This window comes from Leucopleurus acutus, assembly GCF_964270905.1.
Source record: "Leucopleurus acutus genome assembly, chromosome: 9".
NCBI classification, from domain to species: domain Eukaryota; kingdom Metazoa; phylum Chordata; class Mammalia; order Artiodactyla; family Delphinidae; genus Leucopleurus; species Leucopleurus acutus.
The window spans coordinates 102,635,813-102,654,233 of record NC_139144.1 but is presented as its reverse complement, the minus strand read 5'-3'; the positions used below and the strand labels follow the sequence as shown (position 1 = coordinate 102,654,233).

At 44.7% G+C, this 18,421-nt stretch overlaps 1 protein-coding gene across 1 annotated transcript; it reads left to right on the top strand.

Annotated features, from left to right (window-relative positions):
- Positions 1-12,441: 12,441 nt before the first annotated feature.
- Positions 12,442-18,017, top strand: LOC309966195 (GTPase IMAP family member 5-like; the record flags this gene model as incomplete). Its single annotated transcript, XM_082846167.1, has 3 exons — positions 12,442-12,507; positions 16,129-16,177; positions 17,137-18,017. The coding sequence occupies exons 2-3, from the start codon at positions 16,135-16,137 to the stop codon at positions 18,015-18,017; spliced, it is 924 nt and encodes a 307-aa protein (XP_082702293.1). The 5' UTR covers positions 12,442-12,507; positions 16,129-16,134.
- Positions 18,018-18,421: the final 404 nt, after the last annotated feature.

The following is an 18,421-nucleotide window of genomic DNA, read 5'->3' as shown; positions in this document are numbered from 1 at the left end:
TTAACATCAGGACCAGATTCCAGATTCCACAACCGGGTCATTAAAATGGTCTCATGTTTAAAACTGCAGTCATCAGAGCTTGGGTCTCCCTGTTAGCAGAGGCCGCCGCTTGGACTGGGAGGGTTAGGGATGTGCTGTGCTAGTGTGTGGCCCCTCCCTCTCCTTCCGGTTTCCTAAAGAGTCCTGAGGGAGGCAGGGGAGGGGATGGGGGTCCGGGCTTTCTTGGCTCAGCTGGGGGCCAGTGACCATTTGCTGATGTGATGTGTGTAGTGTCTGTTCTTGCGCCGTCTTGGAGGCATCTAGGAATTTCCCTGCCGGCTGCTCCGTTAGCTGCGTGGCACAATCAGGAAAACTTCCTGGAAAAGTACATCCTAAGGAGACAGCTATGAAATGCCGGGGGTGGGGAGGGCTTTCCTGCGGTACGAGTATTCACTTACTATTTCTTGCCCCTGCAAGGCCCAGAGTCTCTTCAGAGATATTTCAGTGGATGGAATAAGGCCCCATCGCCTCAGGCTCCACAAAGAAGGCCCTGGAGCCTCAGATGCAAAGAATTGCTCACAAAAAAGTTTGCAATTAATTTTTATGGGAAACTAACAGATGTGTGGACACGGGGTGGGGGGAAGGGGAGGGTGGGATGAACTGGGAGATTAGGTTTGACATAAATACACTACCAGCTGTAAAATAGATAGCTAGTGGGAACTTGCATATAGCACAGGGAGATCAGCTTGGTGCTCTGTGATGACTTAGATGGGCAGGATGGGTGGGGGGATGGGAGGGAGGTCTAAGAGGGAGCAGATACATGTATACGTACAGCTGATTCATTTTGTTGTACAGCAGAAACTAACACAACACTGTAAGCAATTATACTCCAATTAAAAAAAAATCCTTTCTGAAGTAGGAAGCAGACATTATGAAAGTGTTCATTTCCACGGTAGGTACTGCCCCACTCACTCCTCATTCAGGAGGATTTCTGCTTTCTTAGTGGTTTCCTTTGAAATCTTTTTTTTTTTTTTAAAGCATGTGCACTTAACTAAACAAATTCTAAAGGTAACCAGTAACCTTATCCTCTACCTGAAAAGTACTGTGCCTTTAGAATGCTCCTTGTTAAATGATATTCTTATCTTGAGTTTTAGTTCTATATTGACTTATTTCAACCCCATAAATTAAATATTTTATTTTTTTCGTATACTCAGTGTTTGTTTAAATTTACCTATATTTTTATTAACGGGTAAAAAGCTCTCCTTTTCCTCCTGTAATTCAGGCCTTCTTTCTGATATCCTTTTTCTTCTTTTTTGAGGTACATCCTTTAAACGTTTCTTTAATAGTAAAGATCTCTTGGTGGTAAACCTTCTTAGTTCTTATTTATCAGAATATTCCTTATTATACCTGGCTCAAGATAACTAGTTTCACTGGATATACCATTCCAGCTTTAGTTAATTATATCTAATTCTGGTTGCTTTTGAGATCTTTACTTGTCTTTGATGTTTTGAAAATTTACTTCAAAATGTGTGGGTGTGCATGAATTTATTTTCCCTTGAAAATTCCTCCTGAGAAAGTTTTTTTAAAAATTCCAAGTCTCAGAGTTCACACAATTTTTTTTTTAACCTGGGAAACTCTGAATTATGCCTTTGAATAATTCCTTTCCCACATTCTCTCTAATATTTCCTTCTGAAATTTTGATTTGCCGCATGTTAGACCCTCTCACTCTAGCTTCCTTATCTCCTAACCCGGTTTGTGCTTTTTATTTTTCATCTCTTTATTTCTACCTGCTGTGCTCTGGTTAAATTCTTCATAATTATTTACCAAGTTACCCAATTTCTGCCTCAGTTATGTATAATCTGCTTTTTCCGTTCCATTAAATTTTAAGTTCCATTTTCTAGATATGATATTTACTTCTTTTTCAGATCTTCCTGCTCCTTTTTGATATTTTCTTGTTCCTAAGTCATGCCACCAATGACCTATTTTATTTCTCTAAACTTACTACATTATTTTTTTATTTTCTGTAACAGAAGTACCAAGTTTGAAGTCTTTTCTGTTTTTTCTCCCAACCCTCCCAACTCTCACCAATACTGTCTTATTTATTTTATTAACATCTATTTATTTTTATTAATTTTTTTTACCATTTTGACCATTTTTAAGTGTATAGTTCAGTGACATTAAGTACATTCGCATTGTTGTGTAACCATCACTACCATCTATCTCCAGAAATTTTTGTTATCCTAAATGGAAACTCTGTACCCATTAAATACTAACTCCCCATTTCCCCCGCTCTCCAGCCCCTGCTAACCCCCATTCTGCTTTCTGTCTCTATGAATTTGACTATTCTATGTACCTCATATAAGTGGAATTATATAATATTTATTATTTCGTGTCTAGCATATTTCTTTCGTGTCTAGCATAATGTCTTCAAGGTTCACCTATGTTGTAGCTTATATCAGAATTTCCTTCCTTTTTAAGGATGAACAGTATTTCATTGTACGTGGCACATTTTGTTCACCCATTCTTCTGTTGATAGGCGATTTGGTCTTGAACTGTAATGGTAAATAAACCCTCCTGTCTTGTCTATACAAGAGTGATATTAGAGAGAGTTGGGAGGACAGCTTCTAAATATTTGCTGGATGAATCAATAAATGGCATGAATTATTTTTTGCAGTGTGAGTAGAGTTTTGTTTGAACTAATTATACTGTCTGCAGTGGGATCAATGGGATGTATTTGCGGGGTAACTGAGTAGGGCAACGATTCTCAGTGTGGGATTAGAATAACATTCCCACTAGGAATGAGAACCACTGGAGGCTTTCACAAGCTCTCCTACCGTTCTTGGTTGAAATATCTTGGTTCCACCTTTGGAACCAATGGACTAGTGTTAGTATGCAGTTTCATAAGTAGATGGCCCCAGCATTCATCATTCCCCAATTTTCTAGGCACAGCCCTGGACTTCCATTTGGGGATCCAGTTTTTCCTCATTGTCTGGCTGTGTGTTCATGGTGGGGCTTTATCCTCGGTTCCGGGCATAAGGCATGTGACCCAAACTTAGACTAAGCGCAGATCATTTCCCGCAGACCACGGTGATTGTTTCAGGAGTGGGCCCATTGCCCAAGTCCGTCACATTACAGTAAATCTTAGGGCTACCAGGAAAAGCTCTTGCACTTGAAGAGTGCAAGGTTCACTTGAAGAGTGAACTTGAACCTGCAAGGATGTAAAGTTGGAGCTGTAGCCGCCACCTCGCCCCCACGAGAGGTTCTCCTGGAGCTGCCAAAGGCCACACCCCCTCCACAGGCTCGAGAATGAGGACAACCTGTGGAACGCAGAGCCGACAGGTGGGACAGAACCACTCCTGAAGGTGTTGCTTGAGCTCTGAATTCAGCAGTGCCTGAAGCTGGACTGAGCCTTGACTTTAGTACGTGCCCAGTAAGTAGTCTTTTGCTTAAGCTTCTTGCAGTTTGAAAGAGTTCTAATTAATAGGCTGAGAGACTGGACTAAGGTAACTGGCATTTAAATGGGTGCCCTGGAGTCCCCAGGTCCCACATCCTAGGGTGCTGCACTCAAAACCCCCTGGGTGGGCTGCTGTTTTGTGGGGGTGAACCCAGGTGTACTTACTCCATTGCTGTTACTTGGGGGGATAAAACGTTGTGATTTGGGGGTTGGAGGGAAATCACATGTGCCCCGATATGGTTTTTACATTCTACTGCCTCCCTTCCCCCCATTTTCCATGCCCTTAGGAGAGAATTTGGTTACAAAAATATATGTGCGGCATAACAAGTTGTATATATTCTTTGCAACAAATGCAAATATACACATGCATATATATGTATATGTATGTATATACTCATAGGATCGGTTTTTGGAAGGAAACACCAAAACTGGCTCCCCTGATTGCCTGGAGGGATGGAAATTGGACATCAGGAGATGAAGCAGGGGGACTTTTCATGGTAGACTCATTCCTACATTTTGAGTATTCCCTAATCAGAAAAGTAGTTTAAATTAAATTATTAAAAAACTAAAATATTTGAAGACTTCCACTCGATCCCTTCTATCCTCGCTAACCCAGTGCCTGCTCGGCGTTACCACCAAGCCCATCTGCTTTGTCACTTTACTACTTTAAATGGAGACGACACCATGGCATGATCCTGGGATGGTCCGCATGCGCAGAGAACCCAAAACACAGTCAGGCTTTAGGCAAAAGAGCACAAAAAACACGTCAACTGCCAAGAGCCTTTCTCCAAAATGATTGCACAATCTCTCTGGGGAGAACTGAGGTTTCAAGTAGGGCTATGATACTGCATAGGAAAGCCCCTGTTTCTGACATTTGGGGGGTGGGGAGTCCCTGCCTGATGGACCAGAGTTGCTAATCAGGCTGCCTGGGCAGGGAGGGCCCCCGGGAAAGTTCTCGCGTGGAGGCCACAAGTTCAGGCTGCCGCCACCTTCATTTGTAGGAATGAAGACCAGGTACCTGAGGAAAGCAGAAGCCCAGCGAACTGATAGAGAAGCCCTGAGAGATGCAGAAGGGAAATTAAGACCATTCAAATAACATCTTTAGCAAGATGAGGAATTGCATTAAATATTACATCTATCAGCATAAGAAGGTGCTATCGATAAGGACAATTAGCAGACAAGAGTTACTTAGAGATTAAAAATATGGTTGCTAGGGCTTCCCTGGTGGCGCAGCGGATGGGGGTCCGCCTGCCGATGCAGGGGATGCGGGTTCGTGCCCCGGTCCGGGAGGATCCCACGTGCCGCGGAGCGGCTGGGCCCGTGAGCCATGGCCGCTGGGCCTGAGCATCCGGAGCCTGTGCTCCGCAACGGGAGAGGCCACAACAGTGAGAGGCCCGCGTACCGCCAAAAAAAAAAAAAAAAAAGTAGGTGAGTTTGAAAGACAGCAGCCATCGTGCACAAATTGTAAAAATGTGTAAAACCAATCACTAGAATCAGTAATTTAAAGTATTTTTTCATATTTTCAATTGTGACCCTTTCATATGTGTTTTGATTTTCAGGGCAGTATTTTTCTTCTTTTCCTTTCTGAAATCCTTGGTCACTCCTTTGGCCAGCCCCGCCCATTCCCAAGTGATTTGTCTTAACAACTGATGCTTGTTTGTACTTTTCTTGGTACTTGTTTATCTTTATTGAGGTATAATTGATACACAGTGAACTGCACATATTTACAGGATGCAATTTGGTAAGTTTTGACATATATACACCACGATTAAGGTAGTGAAAATATCCATCACCTCCTGGAAGTGTCCTTGTGCTCCTAGGCAATCTCTCCCCCCTGGCCCTCCTCTCCCCCCATCCCCAGGCAACCCCTGATTTGCTTTTCGTCAATGTAGATTAGCGTACATTTTCTAGAGTTTTCTATAAGTGGAATCATACAATGTGTGTTCATTTTGTCTGTTTGTTTACTTCTTTCCCTCAGCCTAATGATTTTTTTTTCAGTAAGCCTGATTTTGTCTTTTTAATTTAATTTTTATTTTATATTGGAGTATAGTTGATTTACTAAGCCTAATGATTCTGAGAGCCATCCATGTTGCTGTGTATCAGTAGTTCATTTCTTTTTATTTAGAATACTATTCCATTGTGTGGCTATCCCGAAGTTTCTTTATCCGCTCACCTGTCGATGGATTTTTGGGTCGTTCCCAGTTTGGGGCTGTTACAGGTAAACAATCTTCTGTAAGCAATCAGGTACAAGTCTTTGCAGACATATGCTTTCTTTTCTCTTGGGAAACACCTAGGATTAGAATGGCTGAAACATCACGGGTGTATGTTTACTCTTTAAGAAAGCTACTCAGTGTTTTCCAGAGCCATGACACCATTTTATACCCCAACCATTTCCCCCACATGCTCACCAACACTTGGTGTGGTCAGTGTATTTAATTTCAAGCATTCTAGTCGTCCTTTTTAATGCTTGCACAATAATTCCATGATATCCTTACCGATGAACTTTGACCTCACTACCTGTATTTTTGCCTCTAGAAAAAAAGCTGTGCTCCTGGGCTGCGGTAACTGGAGTCTTTGGAATAGGATCACTCATTAAAGGGTATAGCTATTTAAAATTGCAATAAATATTATCAGAGAGCTTTCCAAAAAGGCTAGAATCATTTTCATTTTACCAGCAGTGCATTAAAGTGGTCTTTGTCCCTCTCCCTAACCTCACGACTGACTTTTGCCAGTAGGAGATATTGGAGCTCATTTTAATTTTTGCAAATTATGTTAATTTTCACCTCCTTGACTATGAAGTTGAGTATCTTTTCACATATGTATTGGCTGTTTAGTGTTCATCTTTGAACAATCTACACATATATTGCCCAGTTTCCTTGATTTTTGTGAGCTTTTTTTATGACATGCATTTTAAGATTTCATTGTATTTTTCAAATCTGTTTTTTTTTTTTTCTTGTCTTTAACTTTGAGGCCATAATAAAACATTAAAGAATCTTTTCTTTGATAACTTCTGGCTTCATGTCTTGGTTAAGAAAGTATATCCAACTCTTGTACATACAGTTTCCTATATTTTATTTTATTTTATTATTATTTTTGTGGTATGTGGGCCTCTCACTGTTGTGGCCTCTCCCGTTGCGGAGCACAGGCTCCGGACGCGCAGGCCCAGCGGCTATGGCTCACGGGCCCAGCCGCTCTGCGGCATGTGGGATCCTCCCGGACCGGGGCACGAACCCACGTCCCCTGCATCAGCAGGCGGACTCTCAACCACTGCGCCACCAGGGAAGCCCTTTTGGTTTGTTTTTGAAGTATAATTGACCTACTACACTATGTTAGTTCTTGTTGTACAACATAGTGATTCAATTATTTTGATACATTTCAAAATGATCACCATTATAAGTCTAGTTATTACTCACATCTTCTTTATCCATTCATCTATTGATAGGCACTTAGATTGCTTCCGTATCTTGGCTATTGTAAATAACGCTGCAATGAACATAGGGGTGCATATATCTTTTCTAATTAGTGCTTTTGTTTTCTTCGGATAAATACTTAGGAGTAGAATTGCTGGGTCATGTGGTAGTTCTATTTTTAATGTTTTGAGGCATCTCCGTACTGTCTTCCATAGCAGCTGCACCAATTTACATTCTCACCAACGGTCATGAGGGTTTCCTCTTCTCCACATCCTGGCCAACACTTGTTATTTATTGTCTTTTTGATAATAGCCATTCTGATAGGTGAGAGGTGATATCTCACTGTGGTTTTGATATGCATTTCCCTGATGATTAGTGACACTGAGCATCTTTTCATGTGCCTATCGGCCATTCGTATGTCTTCTTTGGAAAAATGTCTATTCAGATCATCTGCCCAATTTTTAATCAAATTATTTTTTTGATGTTAGTTGTTTGAGTTCCTTGTATATCTGGATATTAACGCCCTTTTGGATATATTATTTGCAAGTATCTTCTCCCATTCAGTAGGCAGCCTTTTCATTTTACTTTTTATTTTCCTTTGCTGTGCAAAGCTTTTTAGTTAGATGTAGTCCCATTTGTTTATTGTTGCTTTTGTTTCCCTTGCCTGAGGAGACAGATGCAAAAACATGTTACTAAGACGGATGTCAAAGAGCTCACTGCTTATGTTTGTTCTAGAAGTTTTATGATTTCAGGTCTCAGATTTAAGTCTTTAATCCATTTTGAATTTATTTTTGTATATGGTGTGAGAAACTAGTCCAGTTTGATTCTTCTGCATGGAGCTGTCCAGTTTTCCCAAAACCATTTATTGAAGAAGCTGTCTTTTCCCTATTGGACATTCTTGTCTCCTTTGTGTAGATTAATTGCCCATGTAAGTGTGGGTTCATTTGGGGGCTCTCTATTCTGTTTAGGCTAACTTTTTCTTCTTGAGTGAGTTTTGGTGGCTTTTGTGTCTTTCCAGGAATTGAAAGACTATTTCACCTAAAGTGTCAAATGGATGGGCATAGAGCTGTTCACAGGATCTACAGCCATCTACATATTAAATAACCATCTAATAATGGCTATTTAATATCTGTAGGATCAGTAGTAATGTCTTCTCTTTTACTGGTGATATTAGTAGTTTGTGTCTTCTCCCTTTTTCCCTTGGAAAATATATTTTTAAAATTTTTTACATAATATATATATTTTTTGGCTGCACTGCATGGCAGGTGGGATCTTAGTTCCCTGAACCAGGGATGGACCTGTGCCCCCTGCATTGGAAGCATAGAGTCTTAACCACTGGACCAGCAGGGAAGTCCAGGAAAATATTTTTTATGTTTATTAATTGGTCTTTTCAAAGAATCAGGCTTGGGGCCCATGCTGCTTTTCTGGTTTTAATTCCATGACTTCTACTCCCATTTTTGTCATTTTTCAATCTTCTTGCTAGCTTTTGGGTTTATTTTTGCTCTTCTTTTTCTAGTTTCTTAAGGTTGATGCAAAAATAGATTTTCTGAGAACTTTCTTCTTTTCTGATCTAAGCATTTAATTCTTGCTATGGTCTGAATGCTGTGTTCCCCCCAATTCACATGTTGCTTTAGTGTGGCACATTTGTTGCAGCTGATGAGCCAATACTGATACATTATTATTTAATTAAAGACCACAGTTTACATGAGGGTTCCCTCTCGGTGTTGTCTAGCCTATGGGTATTGACAAATGTATAGTGGAATGTATCCACCATTATAACATCAGCCAGAATAGTTTCACTGCCCTGAAAATACTCTGTGCTCCACTTATTCATCCATCTCCCCAAACCCTGGAACCATTGATATTTTACTGTCCCCATGGTTTTGCCTTTATTAGACTGTTGGAGTTGGAATCATACAGTACGTAGCCTTTTCAGATGGCGTCTTTTACTTAGCAATATGCATTTAAGGTTCCTCCGTGTCTTTTCATGGCTTCATAGCTCATTTCTTTTCCGTTTATTTATTTATTTTTAATTTTTATTATTGTCTGCGTTGGGTCTTCGGTGCTGCGCGCAGGCTTTCTCTGGTTGCAGCGAGCAGGGGCTACTCTTTGTTGTGGTGTGCGGGCTTCTCATTGTGGTGGCTTCTCTTGTTGCAGAGCACGGGCTCTAGACGTGCGGGCTTCAGTAGTTGTGGCACACAGGCTCAGTAGTTGTGGCACGCAGGCTCAGTAGTTGTGGATCACGGGTTTAGTTGCTCCACGGCATGTGGGATCTTCCCGGGCCAGGGCTTGAACCCGTGTCTCCTATATTGGCAGGCGGATTCTTAACCACTGTGCTACCAGGGAAACCCCTCATTTCTTTTCAATGTTGAATAATATTCCATTGACTGGATGTACCACAGTTTATTTATCCATTTGCCTACTGAAGGACGTCTTGGTTGCTTGCAAATTTTGGAGATCATGAATAAAGCTATTATAAATATTCATGTGCAGATTTTTGTATGGAGCTAAATAATATATTTTTAAATAAAGGGATGAGAAAGGAGGGCCTTCTAAGAATGAAAGAAGCCATAAAGAAAATGTTTGTTAAAATTTCCAGACTGAGCAAAAAACTTATTGTAGCCAACTTAGATGAACAGCAGGGGGCAGTATCTGCAAGACATTCGACACCAATTGACTGTTCTCTCTTACTGAGCATATTGTCAATTTAAATTAGAGACACAGGTCTCAAACTTTCTTGACTCTTTTATTTTGTTTTATTTTATTACCTCCATGCCTATGGTAGAAGAAAGAAGCATCAGTGATCTCCTTTGGATCTGTCCAAGAAACCTTATGAGTATTTAGACTTGTTAGGAATTACTAGATTTCAATTTACATCTCACAATGAGGAAAAACATTATTATTATTATTTAGTTATTTTGTGGTATGCGGGCCTCTCACTGCCGCGGCATCTCCCATTGCAGAGCACAGGCTCGGTACGCGCAGGCTCAGCGGCCATGGCTCACGGGCCCAGCCACTCCGCGGCACGTGGGATCCTCTTGGACCGGGGCATGAACCCGTGTCCCCTCCTGCATTGGCAGGCGGACTCTCAACCACTGTGCCACCAGGGAAGCCCTATTTTTTAAAATAAATTTATTATTTATTTCTTTTTTGGCTGTGTTGGGTCTTCATTGCTGTGTGTGGACTTTCTCTAGTTGCGGTGAGAGGGGGCTACTCTTCGTTGCCGTGCGTGGGCTTCTCATTGTGGTGGCTTCTCTTGTTGCGGAGCACAGGCTCTAGGGTGTATGACCTTCAGTAGTTGTGGCGCATGGGCTCAGCAGTTGTGGCTTGCGGACTGTAGAGCGCAGGCTCAGTAGTTGTGGTGCACGGGCTTTGTTGCTCCACGGTATGTGGGATCTTCCTGGACCGGGGCTTGAACTGTCTCCTGCACTGGCACGCAGATTCTTAACTACTGGGAAGTCACCAGGGAAGTCCCAGGAAACACATTATTAAATAAGACAACCATAATTCTACAAGCTTTGAGAGACCAATGGTTATTTTCACAGGGCAGAGCTACAGTGTTCGAGGACTGGATATCTCACAGACTGTGTTGCAGGAATAATATTTACTGTTTTCCTCTGTAGCTGTAGGGGCAAAGGAACAATTTCCCTCCTTTTATTTGCTGGTATTTCTTTCACCAACCATGAGAAGCACTTATGGTTTGAAGAGCCATCACTAGAATTCCAAGAGCTAACACTGAAGGAAAAGAGGAGTCCTGAATAGTCACAAAACTCTACACAAAGAAAGGAAAGGGGCAGAAAAGGAGTGTTAACCGGTGTTATATAGAGTAGGTAGTATTTTGCTTTCTTGAGTAATAAATAAAGGCCTTTCTTGAATCAACAAGAAAAATACATATAATTTAGCAGAAGAAATCAGCTAAGTATATGAAGAGGCTGTTTAGAGGAAAAAGCATACAACTGTCCCCAGTAGAAGGCGGCTCATCTCACCCTATGTAGTAGCTGAGGAAATTCCTGAAGACAGAACTAAGATGATATTTTTCAGTGATTAATTTGCATTTTTTCTAATGCACAGAAAGTAGCCGGTCAGGATCCATAGTCTATGGTGTGGGGTCATGGGTATTAGCCTCAGTAGCTTAAGACAAGTAAAAGGACAGGTTTACCTCAACCGTGCAGAACTCACGTGGCAGGTGTGGATCTGATATCGTTGAGCAATGTCTTGTGTACCAGGTATTTACAAAATATGTGCTGAGATGACTGAACAGGTTGACTTCGTGCATAGAAGTATTCACGGTAAACCAGTTGAGAGTTGGTAAATGGCTAGCACAAAGAGTTATTTTTGTTTTAGAGGAGTTGATCTTTTAACCTTCTTTCCCCTACCCACCCCCCCACCCAACTAAAATGAGACAGCAGAGGGATTTCTAGCTAGCAAAGACAAAAAATGTCTTCTGTATGTTAAAAGCATGCCTTTCTGTCTTCTACAGCAGGAGGGCGTGTGTCCGCCTCATTCAGTGTAATAGCTATTATTGTTTGAAAAGTTAAAATGACAGTATCAATATGGGAGAATATTTTGTAAGTCAGGCATGGCTTTCATTGCAAATGTGAAACGTGGGTGTTATCTGCATTATAAATGCCCTCCCCTCTAAGCAAAGAACCAAGAGTTACTTGCAGCCCAATGTCCTGATTATAGCTGTTTCTCAACTTATAGTTCTGAACCCAAATGTGCAAGTAATGGTTCAAACTCTGCCCCCTTCACTCTAAGGATGTCTCCAGAGAGGTGCTTCAGCCCCTGCAACCCAGGGGCCCCCAGCAGGGCCTCTGCACAGAAGCAGAGGAAGAACATTAATCAGGGCAGTGGGAGACGCCATGGCGCCCCTATCCTCTTAAGCGCCTGTCACTTTGCCTAAATCGCACTGTGGGTGGGGTCGGATGTGTCCCTGGCTTCTGTGGAAATGCAAGTCCACCTAGGTGAAGAAACCTACCAAACTTTGTTTCCTCCTCAGGTCAAAGCATGGGTGACTTGAGAGCAGGGTATTTGACAGAGAAACAAGAAGGGGGGCCAGAGCCATAGAAGGTCTCAAGCAAGATGCCTGCCTTGAGTTCAGCCTTCACTGCCATCTGGAATTACATATAAGAAGCTATCTTTATGCAGGAGACAGAAATGGTGGGCGTGGGGAGATGCGAGTTGGGCCAGTGTGGGCCAGTGAAGGGCGGCGGGTGCTTGGTTTGGGGTGCAGCTGTGCCCCAGATGTTCATTGGCTTCCCCGGGTCTCCAGACTAACTCAGGCAGAGACCTTGTTCTGCACAAAAGCCTTACAGAGATGCGGTGGGGAGAAGGAAATGGAACTGTTATTAAAAAGAAAACAAAACCAAGACAAACCAAAAAAGAAAACCCTCTTCCTCTGGCGTCTCCGAGGGCTTTTGAGTCACTCTCTGAGGATAGCTTGGTGAGGAAACTCACACATTGTCCTTTTCCTGCCCCGGGGGACGCAGTCTTTCTCTCTCTCTCTCTCTGGCAGGTAGAATTGGTGGCCAGGTTTTTTCATCTGTCACTCCTCTTATGTTTTTGTGAAGAGACTAGAAGCCAATGAGAGAGGCTGCCTGGGAGAGGAGGGAAGATTGCAGCAAGATCGTCTGAGAACTTGCAGAACTTTCCAGGACCTACCAGGTAACAGGGCTTGTTCGTCTCTCTACCTCTCTCTTTCCCCTTCCCTCCCTCTCCTTCTCCCTCTCTGTGCAGTTCTCCCAGTAACAATCTGTGTCAATCTGTACACTTGATCTTTCTAAGCCTGAGTTTCATTATTCCTAAATTATCAGGGTCAGGAATTATATACCCTAAAGCCCCAGATAACTGCAAACAGAAAATGTTACTAGTACTATATTTTTCAGAACCTAACATTTTGAACAGGATGAGCTCAGAGAGTAGCCCTTTGGTGATACTAGCTTGCTTATTTCTTGCGTTTGTGCAAAAGTGTATTCACATAGGCACCCACATCTGGGTGCACCTATGGAGTTCTCTGCACGTTGCTGGGTGAGGGAGGACGGTCTGACCCTCCTCCCTGCGACCTGCTCCCAGAAGTCATAGGATGCCCTTTGAAGAACAGGCTGAAAACTGGCCTTGCGATTTTAATCTGACTTGATGTCTGTTGCTTGTCTCTGTTGCATCCACCGCTCAACTCGAAGGCAAGTTTCTGTTTTCAAGAGGGAAAAAGATTTCAGGAACAGGACGTGCTTTATTTCTGAGAAACACGTGCTTTATTTCTGAGAAATAAAACACGTGCTTTGGTAAACACGTGCTTTTCCGCTTTGGTAAACACGTGCTTTATTTCTGAGAAAGGCACACAGTTTATTGTTTTGAAAAATGATTTAACCCGCTCACTGACCAGGATGGAGTTGCGAGGGCGTTATCCCTGGAGAAGTACCCTGCTTGGCACCCTTTGACAGCGACGGTGTCTCACCATGGCATCTTGTTTATGATTCCTAATCGGCGTGTCACCTTCTCCAACCCTCTCCCGTGGGGCCAGTAGGGAGGAGATCCTGAATACTTTTGGCAAATGAGAGTGAGATAATCTGCCTGGGTTTTGGCCCATTTCAGGCCAGTTTCAGCCCATTTCACAATTTTGCCAAGGGTGCCTCTACCTTTCCTGTCCCCACGTGCTCCTTTCAGCACTGCCCAGTGGAGACGTCGCAGGAAGTGGGGCTTCCCAAGGGTGGTACAAGGAATCACCTTCTTTCCCTGCCTTTGGAAGGAGCTGTTTTCTAAACTGGTCCAACCGTCCTCCAAGTGTAGGGAGAGAAGTGTCTAGCAAAGCCAGGGATTTAGTAACATTTTCAATGAGTGGATGGAAGGATGATGGCTCTGCAGTGAGGTTGATGGCCAGGAGGAAGCACGATGATGGTGATGTCGGGAGGGGACTAATGTGGTGACGAAGGCACAGGGATCTGCAGGGGACAGAGCAGGGGAGGATGTGCAGCTGGGACCCGGTGGCAGCCTTCTGGCCAGAGGTGTGGCCGTTTGGACTAGAGAGGGAAAAAAAATCCTCACAAAATAATTGAGAAAGATGGTTCTTGAGAAGGGGCTCCTTTTTTCACTTCTCCTTCTGCTCAGGCTAGACTCAGAGAGAGCAGGAATTTAAGCCTCTCATCCTTGTTCCAAGATGGCTGGCTACCAGTCGCTTGGCCATACACATCACGTGAGTAGCGCTGCTTGACCCGTTCCCGAGGGTCTGAGGGGCAGCCAGAGGGGAACATCCCTCCCAGCACACAGGGCAGGCGGCACACTCTGGTCCTGCCTGTACTCCCAATTGGCCGAGAGACACCGTGAAGGGGTTGCCATCTCTCTCGGATATCCCTTCAACCCCCAGTCCTGGCTGCAGGTGGCTTCACGTCGCTGCTGTATTCCTCATATATAAAAGACGTGGACAGTGTTACCTGATTTCTCTGAGTCCAGGTATATCAGCTCCAGCCCCCCTCCAGCTCCCCCTTCTGCAGCTCTTTCAGCATCACCTTCTCTGCCCCTTAACATTCATCCAATCACTTACCTGGTACCAGCCTGGTGTCCTCAGATGCTTGGGAGCCCCTCCTTGCTGGTCCTCTCTGGAGACCACCATTCAAGATGATCCAAGGGCAGTACATGAGAAAACAGAGGACCTTGGTTTCACGATCATCAGCACAGAAAATAAGCTGATATCTAAAAAACACCTGTGTCCCCATGTGCCCCCCCATGCAATCACATCTTTTAAAAACTCCTCCCTGTAGACTTCGTGCTTGAAGAGATCCAGCCAAAGGTGAGAATTATTTTCAGGTTTGCTCCTTCTCCAAATTTCAACAGAGAGAGTTAGCTGGATCGATGTATCAGTTTTCTCCAGAAAACACAGAACCAATAGGATGTATGTATGAAGAAATCTATTTGAAGGATTAGCTCACGCAATTATGGGGGCTGGTAGGTCCCAAACTGGCAGGCTGGAAACTCAGGCAGGAGCTGATGTTGAAGTCTTGAGGCAGAATTCTCTTTTGGCTTGAAAATACCATTAGAACGAATTACAAGATATTACCGGGAAACTGTCTGATAGAGGGTGAATTTTGACATTCAAATTAAAATAATTCCCAAGTTATTTATTTATTAAATTATTTTCCCTTCAAAGGTAATCACTGTGGCCAGTTTCAGAGGTGGAGGGGCTAGATAACATCCTATATGGTGTGATTCCAAGGAGCGTGGAGGAAATCTACTTATTCCAAAAAGTAGTTTTTTTCGGTTCACCTGTCCCAGATGCTGAAATTCCACAATTAGAGATTCATTCTTTAGCATTAACTGCTTGGGCCTTAGAAAATACTCTGAAACTTGGCACACAGTGAGGTCCTGATGCAGTTTTGGGAAGGGTCGTGAAGTTCTTTGCCAATAGTGAAGCTTGAGTAGTCATTCTTGGGTGGGGCCTGAGTGGCCCCACTCGCTGAGCACAGGAAGTAGGAAGTAGGAAGAAAGACAAAGATCAAGAAAAAGGCATATGGGGTACAATGAAAGAAGGGGAGTGGACTGGAGAGAGATGCCCCTGAGGTAGCTACTGGTCAGAGACTATTTGAGTTGAGAATATGGAAGCATAGATCTTTGGTAACATAAGAGCTGGTCTGAGCCTAACAGATCAGGTCTTCCCTCTGTTTACCGGACGTATGCTCCACCCCACTGCCCACCTGGGGTCACGACAATCTCCTACTCCTGGCGCGACCAACCCGTCCTGGTTTGCCTGGGGCTCTCCCAGTTTCAACACTGAAGTTCCTTTGATCAGGGGATCCTCTCAGTCCTGGGCAAACTGCGATGATTCGTGACCCTCTCTACCACCATCACCATGGAAACTTAGGGAAGAACGTCTTTTGTGAGTTTACCCAAGGTGAAACTTTGCGAGGCAATCTTGAGTTTGGGTGTCAGGACTGAGACCCTGAAGACAGAGAGCCAGGAAGCCAGGATATGGCCAACTTCCTTAGTTGGTCTTCTGGGTGGACAGCACGTTTTCAGTGCATCCTGTTAGCAGCTAAATCCAGGTGGTGGGAAAGCACGTGCGGTGCTCTTGTGTTGGGACTGTCTATATACTCTGTGAGGAAGTTCAGTCTAGTGCCAAGAAAGGCTGAGGGTCAGCAGCCCTGGGTTTAGTCTCGGCTCATCCATTAAAGTATGTGTGACCTTCAGTAGTTGTTTTCTTCTCCCTTCAATCTCCTCATCTATAAAATGTGGTGTTTTGTGTCGGATGCCACATCCGACTCGAGTATGAACAATCTCTGCCTGTTTTCCGTCTAGAACAAAATGGAGGGGCTTCAGAAGGGTGGAGAAGACACGTGCATCAAAGGTAAGATCTGGTGGAGCCCTGCCCAACACCTGGGGACCAAGAACTCAGCATTGGGTCAGCAAACTTCCCACCTGTAGGGAAAGGTACAAGACTAGAGTCACCTCAACACAAAGAAAATGCATATCCCCCAAGAAATAGAACTTATCAGGCTATCTGCTGTCATGCCCTCCTTAGTGAGGGTAAGTTCTTTCAGATAAAACCCTGCCATCTTGTAAAACAGAGACCAGGCAGGGATGGGAGGAGATGAAAGTATGCGACTAACAATTAATTCAGTGGTTGCAGGAAGCTCTGAGCATCAGAAGGCCTTCAGGGTGGGAACTGAACAGGGAGAATGTTCTGGAAAGGGTGGAAAAGTTCAGCATCCCAAAAGGAGCGCTCCTAAGGACTTTGGCCAGCTGGGATGATTTATTCCACCAACCCTGCATGACTTCCCTTTATTCTCTATGTAAGAATATTTACTCTGAGCCCAGCCCTGTCGTGGGAAAAGAGAGTGTGATAGCCTGATTGATCCAGGGACGCTATTTCTTCTAGGTCTTTTCCTTTTTATCTTTCGTTCTCTTCCTCCTAAAAAGGCATTTATTACTCTTTTTGTCAGTTCAGGCTGCTAAAACAAACACCACAGACTGAGTGGTAATCAACAAATGTTAATTTCTCACTGATCTGGAGGCTGGGAGGTCCAAGGTCCAGGTGTGGTAGGTCTGGTGTCTGGGGAGAACACTCTTCCGGGTTGCTGTGTCCTCATCTGGGGGAAAGAGAGTTCTAGTCTCGTTCTTTTCTTAGAAGGACGCTAATTCCATCATGGAGTTCCATCCTCACGCTCTCATCTAGACCTCAGCACTTCCCAAAGACCCAACTTCCAGACACCATCACATTGACGATTAGGGTTTCAGCACATGATTTTGGGGGGGACACATTCAGCCCATGGCAATGGCGCATTAACTTTCCGTGTGCTCTGACAGGTGGAGGAGAAGAGAGCTTAAATCCAGGATCATTTTGGTTGAGGATCATCCTGGTGGGCAAAACAGGCAGCGGGAAGAGCGCCACCGGGAACAGCGTCCTCTGCCAGCCAGTGTTTGAGTCCAGGCTGGCGGCCCAGTCGGTGACCAGGAAGTGTCAGGGCGCAACGGGCACGTGGGATGGGAGGAGCGTCCTGGTGGTGGACACGCCCCCCATCTTTGAGGCGAGGGCCCAGGACCAAGAGGCGTACGAGAACATCGGGGACTGCTACCTGCTCTCGGCCCCGGGGCCTCACGTGCTGCTGCTGGTGACCCAGCTGGGGCGCTTCACAGAGCAGGACGTGGTGGCCGTGACCAGGGTGAAGGAGGTCTTTGGGGCGAGAGCCCTGAGACACACGGTCATCCTCTTCACCCACAAGGAGGACTTAGGGGACGGATCCTTGCGTGACTACGTAGCAAACACAGACAACGTCAGGCTGAGGGGCCTGGTCCGGGAGTGCGGGCACAGGTACTGCGCCTTCAGCAACCGGGCCTCCGGGGACGAGCAGAGGAAGCAGCTGGCCGAGCTGATGGCCGTGGTCGAGGGGCTGGAGAGGGAGCTCCAGGGCGCCTACCTCAGCAACGACCTCTTCTTTGATGCACAGCGGCTCCAGCAGGGCGGGGGCGACCCCCATGGAGAAGGTCACGTGCGCTACCTGGCCAGGGTGCGGTCGCATGTTGCAAAGCAGAAGCAAGACCTGAGAGAGGCCCAGAGAAACCGCGCCTTCAAGGCGCTCCTGCGGGTCAGGCGCTGGGCCGTCGTGCACGATGCTCTTTGTGTTTGTCTTATCTGGTGCGGCGTACTTTTCCTTCTTATTCTGCTGATCATCTGGTATCATCTTTAATTCTCCTCCGTCTCATCTGTTTGTCAGAGGCTTTTCTAAAGTATCACCTCAAGGATTCTTTGTTCATTTCAGAAATAAATTCTGTTGGTCTGCAGAGGACATGGTTTGTCATCTCCGCGGCTCCCATCTTCCTTGTAGGTTTCTGGCTCGGTTCATGCCTCCACCAGTCCCTCGGTGAAGCCACGTGCCTCAGAGGAAGATGACGATGGCTCAGTTCGAGGGATGCCTGGCTGGTCTATATACAATCTCATTTTCTTTGTAGTGAGCAGCTCAGACATAGGCCTGAGACCCAATTCAGGCCAATGGGAAGTGAGAAAAAGTCTGCAGAGCTGGGGCCAGGTTTCTCCTTGCCCAGGAAAGACCCCCAGAGAGAGACAGTCTCTTCCTCCTCTGAGCATTGTTGG